Source organism: Elgaria multicarinata, chromosome 4, assembly GCF_023053635.1.
Source record: "Elgaria multicarinata webbii isolate HBS135686 ecotype San Diego chromosome 4, rElgMul1.1.pri, whole genome shotgun sequence".
NCBI classification, from domain to species: Eukaryota; Metazoa; Chordata; class Lepidosauria; order Squamata; family Anguidae; genus Elgaria; species Elgaria multicarinata.
Window position 1 is genome coordinate 26093497 of NC_086174.1, and position 17229 is coordinate 26110725.

The window sequence follows — 17229 nt, forward strand, 5'->3', positions numbered from 1 at the left end:
GTTCCCCAGCAACTGGTGCACATGGGCTTACTGCCTCTGACATTAGAGATAGCATAGAGCCATTAGGTCTAGTAGCCATCGATAGCCTTCTCCTCCTGTGATTCATCCAATCCTCTTTTAAAGCCATCCAATCTGGTGGCCATCACTCAGTGCCAGATTTAGGAACAAGCCAAGTAAGCCATGGCTTCGGGCCTCATATTTACATATCTAACATGTAAGATAACTAAAATGAAATCACTTTGGCTTAAATGTGTTGGAAAGTCTGGTGTGGCTTACAGCAGAGTTGTCTTATATTGAGAAAGTGTGGCAACACAGCATTTAGTATTGGAAGCAGTATGCACAAATTAGAGCCAATTTAGTTCAAATCAACTTACGTTATTTGTGCTGTTATGCTCATCTTCAGAGAAGGCTGTGTAACAGTGTCAAACTACAAGCACAACCTAACACTGGGTAGTATCCTTTCACTATCCTTGCTATTATAACACAACACACTTTTTTCTCTTTATTGTGGAGGCTCTGAATCTTGGAATGGCTCAGGGCCTCATCATGTCCGTCCCTGCCATCGCTATTTATTTATTCCATTTTTATACCGACCAATAGCCGAAGCTCTCTGGGCGGTTCACAAAAATTAAAACCATGAAAAGCATAAAAACAACCAACAATGTAAAAACATGAATGCAAAATACAATATAAAATGCACAACCAGGATTAAAACCGTCTTGCATAAGTGAATCAAATAGTTTGAATAAGTGCTGTGTGAAGAAGTACTTCCTTTCACCTGTCCCTGAATCTCCCATCAATCCACCTCATGAGAGACAGAGAAAAATGTCACTCTATCCATTTTCTACAAACCATGCATAATTTTGCAGTAACAATAAAAATCGCATTTTTATTCCACTTTCAAGTGTTCAAAGCTCTTCACGTGCATTACCTAGTGGAAATCCTTACAACAACCCTGTAAAGCAGGTCAGTAGTATTATCCCCCATTGCAGATGGGGGACTGAGACAGAGTGGCTTATCTAAGGACACCTAGTGAGTTATTGGCAGTGGTGAGATTCGAACCGAGGACTTCCCATTTCATAACACAGTAAGCAGCTACAACAGAGCAGCGCCTACAACCCCACTCCATCAATAAGTTCCAGCGATGACCGTAATTACCCTACACGCCAGCGCAGCCAAATCCAGCCATCTACTCCTGTAAGAGCAACCTTCGGCTAGCCACGCAAGCGCAGTCAGAAAGAGCACCATACTCAACGGCGCATGCCCGAATAGGCGGAGTTGGGTTTGTCTCACATGACTTCCTCCGTATGACGCAAAAGCATTCAGAAAGGCCAACTAACAGTTTTCCCAAAGTTGAAAAAATCTTGAGCCGCCGCTCAATCCCTTAAACTTTATTTTCCGTTTGTATTTTCGTATTTCCCTAAAAGTTCCCTTGAGGCGTTTGAAAAGCGGCTCCTTCATTTACGAAATAATAATTCATACCACACATTTAAAAACTTCGGGTTACATGTCTGACTGGCCCGGGATTATCTCTCGGCTCACCCTTGAAACAAATCCGACCGTTTTGGGCCGTTCCATTTTCTCTCTCTCTCGAGGGGGAGACTGACTTTTTTAAAAATCAGAGAGCGTCCTAAGGCGGGAGGAAATTGAAGAGATGCGCCTTCAGGAGCGATGATGAATATATGATTTCAGGGTTTCTTCTGTGCCGTGGTCATTTCCCTCCGTCCGGGAGAAGCGGGGCTGGGCAGAGGACCGCCTCACCAACCCCCCCTCCCCCTTTGGCACTCAGTGGTTGCGTCGATCCCAGTCACGTGCTCCCCCTTGACCGGTGCGTGCCTGTGCTGCGAGCGCATGAGAGGAAGTCATGGCTGTGTTCCTCAGGTCGGCCTTGCGCCTCCGTTCGTGCCTCTTGCCCCTGAGAGGGGGACGCACCATCGTGGCCACCGTCTCTTCCCCGGCGCCGCTGCCCTCCACACAGGCCGCAGCCTCCCGCGCCGGCAGCAGCAGCAACAGGTGAGTATGTCCCTGGCCGTCCGGGCGAGAGTCACGCCGATGGCTGAAGGAGCGGAGGAGGCGGCGGGAGAGAGGGTGAAGGTCATCCCCTGCTCTTTCTTCTCTCCTCCGCCTAGCTTGGGGTCAGCACACTCGGAAAGAAGCCCCGCTGAGAGCCCTGCAAGGTGGTGCCGTGCCGTCAGAACAGCCTCCCCCCACAACCTTTTGCCCTTCAGAGGTGTTGGGATGATGAGAGTTTTGATCCTAACATACCTCGAGAGCTCCGGGTTGGGGAAAGCTGGGCTAGAGTAGCCTTCCCCCCATCTTGACGCTCTCCTGATGTGTTGGACTACAGCTCCCATCGTTTCCAGCCAACAGTGCCCATCTTGGCCGGGGATAATGGGAGTTTTAATCCAAACACACCCAGAAGACTCCAGGGTGGGGAAAGCTGGGGTAGAGCAGCCTTCCCCCATCCTGACGCTGTCCTGATGTGTAGGACTACAGCTCCCATCATTCCCAGCCAGCATAGCCAATCTTGACTGGGGCTGTTGGTGATTGTAGACCAAATACTTCTGGAGGGCACCAGGCTGGGCTAGAGTGTCGGGCTGGTCCTAAACTTAAGAATCCTACTGGATCAGATTAAGCGTAGCATCCAATGTTAGTCCTATGTAGAATAGACCCATTGAACTGAATAAGATTTCAATTAGTCACAGCTTCATTTCAGTGTATTTAGGACTAGCGTTGGATACTACCCCAAAAGCCTAACTAATCTAATGTCCTATTGCCTACACTAGCTAACCAGATGTCTCTGGGAAGCCCACATGCACATGATGGCGGCAATATCCTTCTAGCGTTGTTTGTCTCCGCAACTTGTATTCTGAGCCATGCTGCCTTGGATCTTGAAGGTAGCAAGTAGCTATCATGACTAGTGGCTATTGATGGCTTTATCTACCATGCATTTGTCTAATTCCTGTTTTAAACCAACTAAATTGGGGAGCAATCCTATATCATGTGGCAGCGAATTCCATAGTTTAACTATGTGCTGTTGGAAGAACTGCACCCCTTTACCAGTTTTGAATTTCCCACCAATCAGCTTTAGGTGGAGGGGCCATAGTGCAGCGCTACAGCACATACATTTTATGCAGAAGATGCCATGTTCAGTCCCCAGGTAGGGCTGGAAAAACTCCCACCTGAAACCCTGGACAGCCCGTGCTGTCAGTGTTGAAAATATTAGGCTACATGGTCCCAAAGTCTGACTCGGTATAAGGCAGTTTCCTATGTTCGTGGGATAATCCTGGGTTCTAATAAGAGAGATGGAGAAAAACTTCTCCATATGCCTTGCATAAATGTATACGCCTCTGTCATGTTTCTCTTTAGTTGCATTTTTTTCTAAATTTAAAAGTCCATTCTCAAGTCCATTTTCCTAGGGTTTTCAAATGCACTAAATACAATTGTGTAGCAGTGCATTTGAAATGGCTATTAAAATAAACTAGTGTCAAAGATAAAAAAAATCCATGTTGGTTGTAAGGCAACTCTGTTTTATTGAGTATACTACAGCTGTATGGAGAGAGTCATATAAAGAACTTCTCCACTGGCAGTGTGAAAAGCAGGTATATTTATACATAGTAGCATCTTCACCAATTAGCAGTTAGCAAAATTCTAAAGCAAAACAAAGACAGATCAATGAAAATTTCTTCATCAACAGATGGCCCATAACTCTTCTGGCAATGTCAGATTGACCTGGATGGTGAGTTCTCCTTATCAAGCTAGCTTATTTTTTCATCTTCTATATCAAGAGATCTTGACAATTAGAAATTCCAGTTAAATTCCTTGCTGATATAACAATTTAGCATTACAGCTCATTCGGGCACATATATTACTCCAATCCCATCATGCAGTTCACTTGCAAGAACCAAACTACATACAGAGGCCTACATTCAGACCAGGTATATCAAGGCATATCTCACTAGTAAGCATTAAAAAGAATCGGTTGAATGTAAATTGAAATTTTTTAAAAAAGATCTTGCAGCAACTCTTGCAAAAGATAGATAAAAGTTTTCTTACTTCAGTGAGTAGAGCATATTAGAATCTAAAGGCCCTAATTGTAGCTATCATTGTTCTGAACTGATGAAGCAAAGGCCTGATTTTCTGACCTGGAATGGAAGAGGGAAATCTGGTCCCACAGGTGTGTAGATCCCATGCCATGTAGGACTTTAAAAAATGAAAAAAGGTTATTGGGCCTGGAAGTTCACAGGAAGTCAGTGCAATGCCTGCTTTTCTGTGTTCATGAGAGTGTGTTATGTGGGAATATTCAAACATTATTATTATTATTTATTTATATAGCACCATCAATGTACATGGTGCTGTACAGAGTAAAACAGTAAATAGCAAGACCCTGCCGCATAGGCTTACATGCAACCCTTTACTTGTAACCTGAAGTGGTCCAGCTCAGGAAAACCTTTACTATGTAGCAGGGTTGAGCAAATTGTAGGCTAAAACTTCTGGAGAGCCGCAGTTCCCATGATCCCTCACCATTGGTGGAGCTGGCTAGGGTTGATGGGAGTTATAGGCCAAAACGTCTGGAGGGTCACAAGTTGCCTACCAGTGCTTTATAGCCTTATTGATGTGTTTGTCTTTGCACAATTCTAGGTGAATGAGGGCGAGAGCAGGGCCAAACTTGCTGACCCTACCCTATCTGTTGAGTTGCTGCCCTGCCATATTTCACACAGTGGAGCAGAGAGGTCTGAAGCAGGGAGCCTGCTCTTTGGGGCTCTACATTACGTAGAGAGCTGAGGCATGTAGAGCAGGCCCACTGCATCAGACCTCCTTCCAACGTGTGGAAAGTGAGGGGTCTGGGGTGATTGAGACGCTGCTGTCGTGGGGCTTGTCAGCATTGTCCTGTTTTCCTCTTCACGCAATTGGAATTGTGTGTGGGTGAACACATGAATTGGCGTTTTTCTTCTGCTGAACTGATAAAGTAACCCATATGTCTAAGTCTCTTCAGGCCTCGCTTGTACATGTAGTAATATCATTTGATCACTACGTGATAAGCAGCACTTGCATCATATACATTCTTGATTAATTGTATTTACTGACTCCATTGACATGCACTGTGTTTTGAAGGGATTAAAAACACTTTATGTGGTGCTGTTATACTTGTCATGGCTCATTCACATATGAACAACTAAAACCGTTCACATAAGTTGAAGTGGCAATGAATCAGTAAGCTGCCATAGAATTTCTTGGATTGTTTGTATTTATTTACCAGCTCTTTTTGGAGTATGGCTTTCAGGTCTTGTAAAGTGGAAACAAATAGGTTTGTTTCGAATGTTAGTTTCATCGAAGTCCCATTCATTTCAGTGGGCCTACTGTAAATAGGACTAACATGTTCAGAAGCCCTTCTCCAGGTACCCCTGCCAAGTGACGTGAGATGGGTGGCTACTAAGGAGAGGGCCTTTTCCAGTGTGGAATGACTCTTCCCAGAAGCTTACCTGGCGCCTACATTGTGGTCTTTTCAGCGCAAGTGAAGACCATCTTATTTTCCCAAGCATCTTGGTCTTTCAGTTCTGTTCTTTTTAAACCTGCTTGGAGACCGCTGATACAGCGCCGTCTGGCAGACCTGGGGAGCAGGGAGGTTGGGGGAGGGGGAGTAGGTGTCTCCCTCTCCCCAGGGTTCCTGTCAGCCTTGGGCCGCCTGCCCAGCTCGCATGAGATTAGGCACAGGCCTGGGCTCGCAGCAGGCGAACGGCCTCCCACCTGGCCACCAAGGGCCCCGGCCGTGCCTCGCTCATGATCCGGACCCTCTCCCCGGGGTTCCTGTCAGCCTTGGGCCGCCTGCCCAGCTCGCATGAGATTAGGCTGGGGCCTTGGCTTGCAGCAGGTGAGCAGCCTCCCACCTGGCCACCAAGGGTCCTGGCCATGCCTCGCTCATGCTCCGGACTGTGGTGCTGCCCCCTTTGTGGGCGGGGGGTAGGATTACCTTGGAAAGCCCAGAGGAGTCGGGCGAGGGGCTTAGCAACCTGTATCAGCTGACGTTGCACGTTGTTACCATTGCTTAGCAACCTGTATCAGCTGAAGCCTTTACGGAAACATACCTAAGCGTTTTATAGATGTGCCATTCTGTCCCCATGTGCTAAAAGAATTGTGAATTGGTCCCCCAGTTTAAAAACTGCATACTGTTGGGGCACAAGGATGATCTTGCAGAACAATCCTAGATTTATTCTAAGTAAGTCCCACTGTATTCAATGGGGCCTATTCCTGGTAATTGTGTACAGAATTGCAGCCTTCATCTTTCTTCCCAGGTAATCTCAACTGACTTGCTTAAAGGAATGTCAGATTTCACACTACAAACTTCCATAATATCAAGTAGCCCAACAGCTAAAATAGCTGGGGTGCAGCTAGTGTGAAAGCAGTAGCATAAAATAAGTTCACTTAAACATACAATTACTTGTGTAACAAAAATGAGACAATGATCACAATAATTCATGCAAGACACAATGAATACTATAACTGAATGTTAACAGACTTTAAAGTGCACAATAAATGGGGGAAATTAAAAGATATTTTCTCAATAGTGCACAGTTAAGATAAGCTGTGATGAAAAGAAATATATTGATCAGGACTATTGTAAAGTTTGGTTGTGAAACGTAATCCCAGTCTAGTCCAGCGGAGTCCAGTCCAGCTACTCATTTTATATGGCAGCTGCATCACTAAAGTGTGAAGTATTGTGGCTGGCAAATGCAGAGTAAGCCATGTGGGATGGGTCTCCGGTAGTTAAGTTATTCATCAGCAGGAATGAGACAACGAGAGGAGCTTAAAGGTCCTTCATATAATTTTGCAAAAAAGTGTTAATTATTGAAAAATTGTATTCCGCTTCCTCTTCCAAAATAAGTGACTGACAACAGAAAAAAATTGAAACCGTCAACAGCAACCTGGCAAATAAGTTCATAAAGTTCACAGACCTGCTAACTTTTTTACTAATCCATCTGCCTGTACGCAGCTAAGTTAATAATTTGTGAAACACTGTTGAACTAAAAGATGAAAAGAACCAGCATTTCCCATTTCCTAAAGGTTCCCTACTTAGGTGCCTGCTGTTTATATTTTATTCTACATAGGTAACTAGGAGAATGACTGCTTACAAATTCATTAGTAATGCCTGTTAAAAATGGTGTTATGATTGAGATCCTGGATAATGAAATGAAACAAAAAGCAAATGTTGTAAGCTGGACAACCATCTGTCAGGTATGCTTTAGGGTGGATTCCTGCATTGAGCAGGGTGTTGGACTTGATGGCCTTATAGGCTCCTTCCAACTCTACTATTCTATGATTCTAAGAGAATAGCTGGCTAGGCAGTGACTCATTACTCACATAATGAACAACTCACCATTAGTTAACCATGGGTTGTTTGGGAGCCTGCAAGTTTGCTGGCTTCCAACTGCCCACTTCTGCTGTGTGTGAATCTGGAATTCTGGGTTGTTGAAGGGGAAACAACCCAGACTTTGAATCCATGGTTTGTTTTTGGTTAAAACTCTGGGTTGTTTCTCCCTCAACATCCCAGAGTTTCAGGTTCACATGTTATAAAGAACAGCCCAAGTGGGTTAGTGGCATGCTCTCTCATTCCAAAACAACCTGCAATTTAACTGTGGGTGTTCATTGTGTGTGAACCGGGTCAGTGTCATTGTTAAGGGTTGGATCCAGTGCTGTCGTTCTGCTGCTGGAAGCAGTTCTGTTAGCAGAACTTGAGATTCGGCAATTCCCACTCATTCTGCACACCCTCAGAATTTGCTCCAGAGGGATGAGAAACCCTGTGGACAGATTTTGGGGCAGTGTGTGGAGGGCTGCTAGGGGTAGGGCAGAAGAGAAAGTCCTGATGCATTAGTGCAGCATCTCAAACTCTGTAAGCTTCCCAGTAGCAAACAACTGGGCCTCCCTAAATAAAGACAAAGTTTGATGGTAGCTGGCTGTATTCCCTACCTCACTTGTAGATTGTGAACAGCAAAACTGAAAGAGAAGAGCACCCTACAGCAAGCATTAAGGCTGTCCAAGAAAGAGCCCAAGGAAGGAAAAGGCCTTTTAAGACTGGTGGAAGTACAAGAACAAGCATGCAACATACAAATGCAGTGCATCTACTTTTTGGTTCAGTTGTAACAGAAATTCTCCCTAACCCACTCATGTAGGGGCAGGAGTTATTTGCAGTCCAGGCTGTTTGTGTGGCTTCGGTGGACAAGAGGTCAGGGAGCTGCTGCTGTTGGTATTTAATCTGTTTCCAGGCCAGCCTGCTGTGACAATTGCAGCCTGCAGTGTGGACAGAATTTCCATCTAAAAAGCAAAGATTGCACTGGCAGAGGTAGCTCTGCACACTTTTTAATCAGCAAGCTTTATGAATTGCAGTTTGTCAAACTAGACAGAGCTACTCCTGTGGTTACTGTGAGGGAGTGTCTCTCAACTTCAAGAGATACTTAGGATCCAGAATACCCAATTGTGAGTGAACTTTTTTGACTTCTGATTTTAGACATTGAGCTTTTGCTACAGAAAATGGGAAATGCTATTATGGTTATGATTATCATCTGTATCATACCAGACTCAAGTTATTTTTTTAAATTTAAAACCTTAAAAAATCAGGAGGGGCAGCTAGTGGTTGCCAAGATATGTTTCCACAGGCACATTGGTGCTCCTGGGCTCCACATCAGGGACCCCGGCATGAAAATGTAGTTTAGCGTGATGAAAACCAGCTGCAACAGGATTGTGTGTGTCTGTCCCCACCGTCACCTTCCCCCCACCGTCACCTTCCTTTTTGGTGTGGCCATGTGGCAGGGATCTGCTTCTGTGTCCATTTTAGATTAACTGCAATTTAGTCTTACAACCAAACCTGACAAACTGTATTTAATGTTTTATTACAGTTAGTGGAAACAAACTAGTTTCATAAACCATGGCTTGAACTTGGCTTGTTTCCACTAAACGTAATTCTCACATCTCCATCTGTAGGATCTCTGAGCAGGGCCTCCTTGGGGTATCTCCTTGGGGTACCTTGGGGTATTTTGTGAACCGCCCAGAGAGCTCCGGCTATTGGGCGGTATAGAGATGTAATAAATAAATAAATATCTCAGTGGATATTTTATTTATTTCTCTCTAACAGTACTTAGACTGTTCAGTAAGTAAGCTCTCTGGATAACTTATAATAATAATGAGCATTAAAGTGTAATTATGAACCATAAAACAGTTTTAAAAATGGGGGGGGGGCAGAAAAAGGCTTACAAAGGTGATCTCAAGTTCTGACTGGGTACGCGTGGGAAGAGATGATCCTTCAGGTACTCTGATTCTAAACTATTAAGAGCTTTTAAAGGTTATGATTTATCTCTTCAAGTAATGTTAAGAATTAATGTACTACTTACTGCAAGAGTCGCAGGATGCCTATCTTCTATTATCCTCCCAGTATTAAAGTTTTCAAAAATTTCTCAAATTGTAAGACATTCCTTTCCTTTGAAGCATAATTAAAGATCTGTGTCAGCTCCAGTGTTGAAAAGAAGAATCATAACTTAATCATACACCATACTAAAGTTCTTAATTCCATAGCTAAGGAGTAACTGGATCTTTACTAGTATAGTTCATGTGACAAGGCAGGTACATGACATTCTTAACAATTTATTGAGAGACTGGTTATGCCAGGTTTCCCCAACTTGGTGCCACCCAGATGTGTTGGACTATAACTCATAAGAACATAAGAATTGCCATGCTAGATCTAGTCCAGCACTCTGTTCACACAGTGGCCAACCAGCTGTCGACCAGCTGGGACCTACAAGCAGGACACAGTGCAACAGCACCCTCCCACCCATGGTCTCCAGCAACTGGTGCATATAGGCTTACTGCCTCAGATACTTGTACAATAGCCATGGTGGCCAGAGGAAGATGGGGGTTGTAGTTCAACACATCTGGAAGGCACTAGGTTGGGGAGGGTTGCCTTAGAAGACTGAGCTCTTTGCAAGGTACAGCAAGAGTTTCTGTAAACGAAGGCTGCTGAACTTCATAGAATCGTAGAGTTGGAAGGGGCCTACAAGGCCATCAAGTCCAACCCCCAGCTCATTGCAGGAATCTACCTTAAAGGGCTGAATTCAATTTTGGAGAATCTTGGGGGGTGGGGTGTTGTAGTCTAATGGTGGCTGGGGCTGAAGGCAAAATGGGGCGGGGCTGAAATACCAGCATATTTTAGTTTAAAGCTCTTACTGCTACTAGCTAGGCCTTAGGGGAGGCTTTTCAACCTTTTGGAATGGGGAAAACTGCACAAAAGCCAGGAAACCACCAAATGTTCAGTGGTCAGGAGAAACGGGATGGAGTTAGTGAAAGTGACCATCCAGGGAACCTGGGCAGGCCAGATTTGGCCCCCAGGCCTGAGATTCTGCACCCCTGCCATAAATGCATACTTGTAGGCAAAATCTATAAAAGTTAAAGAAAATACCTGAGTTGTGGCTATGTTTGAAATAGATTTATTTTACAGAAGTAAATCCCTTCCACTTAAGCTCTGTTATCATTATTGGTATTAGACACGAGACAGCTTGCTTTAGAATCAACTGGGCTGTCTGCCACTTGATGCTCTCCATATATTTTGGACTACAGTTTCTATTTACCAGTAAGCATGGCCAGTGGTCAGGAATGATAGGGTTGTAGTCCAATAGATCTGGAGGACAGGAGGCTGGGGATTTGTCATTTAACAAATTAGAATGAGTTAATTTCTGTTCATTTACACACTTGTGTGCTAGTGCACACACACTTGATCTGACTTCATTGTCATCATTTAAACACAGTTTTCTTGATCTGAAAAGACACCTTAGTTTTTGATCTGTGATGCATACCAATCCTAAATTAAACTTATCTGCTATGACCTCAGGATATGTTCCTTCCTAGAACCTTAGGTATAATCACAAGTAATCAGTTATCCTAACCAGCGATATTGCAGTATTTTGTTACAGGTCTCACTTGTTTATGACTAATAAGGATGTCCTTTAGCTCACACTTGACAGTAGGCTTAGTTGGTTAATTAGAACTTGGGCATGGATCTTGCTGAATGCAAAATAAGCACTGCAAAAATTCTTCATGTACTTAGCTGGTTTTCTTATAGCTAGTAAAGCATTCAGTTCTTAAGAAATTTATATTGCGTGTATTTCCCCAGTATTTAAAAGTGACTTATCAGGGTAGTTGAATTAGACAAAACTCCACTATATAAGATAAAGCCTGTTTAAAATAATTTTGTTGGTATTAATACTTGCCAAGGCAGACTGTGTTTTGGCTCTAAAATATAGGCACGCAAACTGAAAACAATAAGTTGTTTTCTTGTTGGCACTGGAAGGAGGCAGCATACCCATGAAATGACTGTTGCTTCTTGACCCCCTTCTATACATTTGGGAGAGACAACCCCTTCCCCATATGGGCCCATATAGTTTCTTGTCAAACTCAGTGACATGGAGAGTCTTTGGCTAGTTGGTGGGTCATAATGCGAAGATTTCTGGCAAAAGCGCCCACTTCACTTCAGGACACTATCCCCACTCCACCCCACATCCAGGCTAGCATCAATTGTCACTGCTCCCAATTACTGCTTAGCTGCTGGGTCTATAGCTTCGGCTATTGGGCGGTATAAAAATGTAATAAATAAAATAAAAATAATAAATAAAATATAGCTAGCTTCTGTTAGCTTTTCCTGCTCCCCTGTGTTGAGGATAGGATGCTAGATAATAAAGACTGTGTATAAGCACTGTACAGTGTTATTTTTCCCTCTTGAGTGTTTTGAGAATCTTCTTTTCCCATTAATTCCTCAAGGTTTTTTTTTTTTTCTTCAGCCAGCTTCTCTCTCCCAACAGACAACTATTAGCTCAAATACTACCTCATTCCTGAAACTGTCCAGGGGCGTTTCTACACCTGCCTTTTTCCCTGGGATCGTCCTGGGATCATCCCTGTACCTGCAAATGACACACAGGGGATCAGGCAGGGACGATCCCTCCATTTTCTTGGGATAATCCTTAAGTGTAGAAAAGGGCCAGGTTTGCTTCTGCTGTGTTTGCTCAGTAAATCAGAAGCACAGATATTGCTGTTACTGCCTCTCAAGGGGAAACCTCTGGATTACTTTGACTGAATGGGGGCAGATCTTGAGATCTTATTTTTTTCTTACCTACAGTTTGCCCTGATGGCTGTGCACTACCTCCAGTATCAGGCAGTATGCCTATGTACACTGTTTGCTGGAGAACATGGACGGGAGGGTGCTGTTGCAGTTGGTTTCACATTCTTAGGCAATATGGAAAAATTGCTGTTAGATGATGTCCCCGTTTACTCTATCAAAATAACCCATCATGGTTCATTTAAGCCATGGTTGGCTGTGGCGCATGTTGGGTGGAATTTGCATTGTTCAGTGGCACATGTTGGGTGGAATTTGCAGCTTGTCATGTCATGCAAACCTGGATGGCGGGGATGGTGTGAGGGTTAAACAGCCTCCATTTAACCCATGATCTGTTGTTGTGTTCAGCAAGCTTTGTTTAAACCCTCACACAACTCTTGCCGCCTGGGTTCATACAACATGACAAGCTATAGTCAAAGGCCCGCTTGCATGTGCTGCAACCCATCGTTGCTTAAATATGCCATGGTGGGCTGTTCGATTCTGCAAATCACCTCAATGACTATATATTTGTATCTTACCGTGTAATTGGTTTCTGGATTTTTCCCTATGTTAACATTTTAGATATAAAAGTAAGTAGATTTTATTGCTATGCTAATTTATAGTAAAAGATGTAATGATTGCCTTGACATTGCTTTAATTTTAGCATTGGTTTTGCTTTGCAGACATCTGATCTACCAAGCAAGGCTTTTTACAGTTGCAACGCAAGAGAAGGGAGATGTTCAAGAGCAACCAGTTTCAGCTATTCGAATGAAGCAGGCGAGAGATTTTGATTGGGCTTTGCATAGACTGGATAGTTCTGTCAGAAGAACGGGCCGCATTACTGAAACTCTTCTATTAAAGATATTTGATGATGTGTGCAGAACAGGTAGAGAGTTACCTTCTCATTTTATTGATTCTGCTTTTACTAAAAAAAAAAAAAAGCACCAGTGTGACTTGCGTTTTTGTAAAATTCTTTGGAATTATTAATGCATACCCTCTTAAAACCCTTCAAAATAGTTGCAGCATTTTTATTTACTTTGTGTTTAGTGACTGCAATAAGTGCAGATGTGACTTAGAAAATGGATTTCTTTGTAGAGTGCAAACAGTTTTACAGCACTGATATAACACTAGAAGTTTAACTTGCATTGGAAGTGATTGAACATGGTGCCTTAAGGCATACACGAGCAGGCATCAGGCCTGTACAATCCACTGTGATTTTTACTAGAACCCCGAGGTCCACTAACCAGATCCCAGGTGCAAAATAGTGGTATGGGGATGCAGACTTGTGCTAAGAATTAAGAAACAGGGTGCAGGAGGGTGTCCAGGAATTTGTGATCACTACCAGAACCAAGCTCATAAGTCCTTTCACACCTTAATCCTCTACAGTTGCTTTATACAGTGTGCTGTGCCTCAGAAGGGGCATTTATTTCCAACAAGGCCCTCCTTTATTTTATCCATGAGCGTCCCGCAGGCCTGAGACAGTCTACTCCCAGCACAGTTAGTAGTAAAAAGCCCCAAACAATAATAAGATACCAGACAAAATGTTGTGCACTCTGAACAACGCAGCACATACCGTGCACAGAGGCACCTTGCAGCTGTGGGGCCCCAATTTGGATTGGGTGGTGGGGCAGCTTTAACTAATTGTCCTGTGCTGTAGTGCGAATCCTGATCAGGACCTCTGCAGCTCCCAGTTCATATTAGGGGTGGGGTGCAGGGAAGCTTTTTTTCTAATGCAAATTGCAGGTGCAGCGGCCCTGATCTGGCTGTAGGCCTAATCACGGGGCCCACACCTGCAGTTTTCAGAATGATCTGGGAAGGTAGAGAAGCAAGAAGGGGGCGGGCGCTGAGGAGAAGCGAAGCAGGCTGTGGGAGAATATGTATGTATGAATGGGGTGCATGCTTGTGTCTGTGAAAGGATGGGTGGTTTGTGTGTGTGTGTGTGTTTGTGTGGGAGAGAGAAAATGACTGGGTTCGGACAACACGATAACCAATACACAATTAAAAAATCAGTGATGGGTTAAATAGTCAATGGTGGGTTATTGTGTTGTCTGTCAGAACTTTTTCACGTCACGGTTGGTTATTCGCCCGAAATAACCAATGCAAATAACCAACGCTTTGCAGAGTTCATTATCTGAACAACTGTTGGTTATCATGTTGTATGTCGGGCACCATTGACTTTTTCGTCACACACAGTTGGTTATTTTCAGCAACTACAGAGTCCCCTGGCAAGAGTGACCAAAGCGGTGGCTGCTGCTCTAGTCCAGCCAGCAGAACTCGCAATAGCTGATGGGATACCAGCGGAAGGACTGAGAGGGGAGAGAAGGCGGGATATTTGTCAATCAAACACACTGTTGGGTAATAGTCAACTCGACACTGGCTTTAATCCAGACCACGGTTGATTGTAAACATGTCGTGTGAGGAGTACTTCCTCGATAACCATGGAGTTGAATATTAACCCACCATTGACTATTGTGTTGTCTGAGAGCTTCGGCTATTGGGTGGAATAAAAATGTAATAAATAAATAAATAAAATAAAATAAAACTGAACATAGCCAGAGAATGCATAAATACATGCATAAATAGTGTGTATAGGTGGGTGGATGAGTGTTTATGAATAGATAGGTCACTGGCCTTACCTAATTTTGGCTCTTGCCTTGGCCACAGCTGGCATATGGCTCCCAATATAAGGTAAAATATATTCCCCTCCCATGTAACATGGCCCTTGGGAGTGGGCTGTATTTGCCCTGTTTTAAGGTGACAGATGGATTAAGGAGTATAAATAGGCAATATATTATCCCCTAACTTAAAGTTTTCATTGAGGAAGACTTTAAAAGTCCTTTTTCCCTGTAAAAGTGGGATGAACCGGTGTGTTTGATTCTAAATTCAAATAAAATAAAGAATATGGCATGAGCTTGGCAATCTGTTCAGTGACCTTAAATAGAGTCTTGTGTCCTTGACCTGGTGAACTCGCAGTGGTGATCTATGTACGTATGTATCAATCCATCTATCTCTCTGACTATTATCTATCTATATGATTATGGTCTGCACTGCTGATTGTATCGCTTCATTCTGGCACCGTTCTGTGTTAGGTTGATTTAAATCATGCTTTTGTTTGGTAAATTCCTTTCAAATGTGATGCACATTTTTGACTTTCCAAAGCTTTTGCCTTCATTATACAAATTGTGATTTCCTTGTGGGGGGGAGGGGCTATGTATGTTCATTTTTAAAGTATTTAAACCATTTCTCTGAGGAATTGCATTTATGCATTCATGTGATACTGAAATTCCCTATGTTCATCATAAATATGCTACAAATTTGTACAGTTATTCCAGGAATAACTACTGTTGGTAAATGCTCACGTACCACAGACTGAAGGCAAATCAGGCTCATTAAAGGTTTGGTTCACTCACAGTAGCCATGATAACAGAATTCTAAGTATAAGCTGGCTTTTGGTCTGTACATATTTGTATTGCAATCAGACACAGTTGATCAATTTCCGAAAATATTTGAATCCAGAAATTTTCCTCTATAAATTATGTTAATTTGCACAGGGAAATTTGCATTGGAATATTTCAAGTTTACATTGGAACATTTCCTGATGTCCTAGAGCATAATCTAATTTAGAATTTTACTTAAATAAAGCTAAAAGAAAAAGTACCCCAGGTTAATTTTTTGTCCCAATTTCATTATCTGACCTGATTATTAGGGTAGGGGGTAAATTAAAGCATACTTAGGGCATAATACTACGGCCGTGCGAAAGCATCCTAGGATTTTTTGATGTCCCCTCCTGAGGCTCTAGACTTCTGTGTTTGGATCCCTCCCCCTCAAGGCCGCATAATGCAACTTTGGGGAGTGGAAAAGGGGGACATTCCAGAGGGAGCGGAAGGGAGAGGCTGGGATATGCAGCATCTTGTGGCCTCTCCAGTCCTGAACCCATCTCTGGTAGTGCAACCTCTCCAGTTTAGACAGGCTCAAAATCCTTTCTAGAAGAAAGCAACAATGAGGAGGGTGTAGAAGTGAAAATCACCTGCATCGCTTCTTCTGCTCTGTTGCGTTTCTCATTTGGAAAGGTTAGGATTGCTCTGCCCATATATTGGCCCTCTTTCGCCTTATGCGCTGTGGTTTAAGGTGTCTTCTGAACAGGGTCCTCGTATAGATTAGAGTACTTGTAAAAACTTTATAGACAATATCATGTAGTTCCCCTACATTGTTTAAATTTAAGGGAGAAAAAAGCACTGACAACTGTTAATATACTAACACATTTTAGCCACCTAAAGAACTGTGCATGATATGCTGACAACCACTCATTACACCTTTGAATCTGTCAAAGTTGCCCGAGATTGATTTTTAATTGAAGCCATTTATTGTTACTAATGAAGTTATGAAATGTTAAATTTTCTGTGGAAAAATAAAGCCCTGGAAAATGTTCTGTCCCACAATGCTGATTAAAACTAAACCATCACAGGTTCTTACCCCAATCCAAGGATCCCCAACCCAATGGTTGTGGGTGGAAACACCAGCAGAGTCATTCCTCAGCACCCACTTGGCTATCCTGCTCACTATGTGCAGTCGCTCAGCGCCTATCCAACCCTACTGTTGCCATGGCAACAGCATGGCCCAATAGGAACCCCCCTTCTGCACACCTCTGACCAACCAGAACAAAGAGATGGTGGAACATACCTAGGATATTCAGGATATCCCCCAATAACGTTGCATAAATACTAGGGAAGCCAATGTGCAAGTTAATATATGCCCAAAAGAAGGTTTTCCACACCGTTTCTTCCTTCTTTCCATATGCTTCCATTTTTCTTTCTCCTCACTGAGATGTGAAACTTCCAGAAACTTTGAAGTCAGAAAAGACAGTTATTTGGGGGGGAGGCAGAGGGCTGAAATATATTCAGTACTTTGTTATGAACTCTAAACTTATTTTACTGCTTTAGGAAAAAAAATGCATAATTTATAATTTACCATATAACATATGGTAAATTTGGCATTTTTTGAAATTTACAGAGCAGTGTTATTTATTTAAATATTTTTAGATCATCTTTTTGGGTAAACCCCTTTCAAGATAGTTTGTATAAAAATAGTATGCATGTTTA

General features: G+C 43.1%; 1 protein-coding gene across 1 annotated transcript in view; it reads left to right on the forward strand.

Annotated features, from left to right (window-relative positions):
- Window positions 1-1846: 1846 nt before the first annotated feature.
- The window catches only part of LRPPRC (leucine rich pentatricopeptide repeat containing), a 140099-nt gene continuing 124716 nt past the window's right edge, over window positions 1847-17229 (forward strand). Inside the window, exons 1-2 of the mRNA XM_063123988.1 lie at window positions 1847-2013; window positions 12814-13016. Coding sequence (XP_062980058.1) covers window positions 1865-2013; window positions 12814-13016 — 352 coding nt within the window. The 5' untranslated portion in view covers window positions 1847-1864. The remainder of the gene's footprint in view (window positions 2014-12813; window positions 13017-17229) is intronic.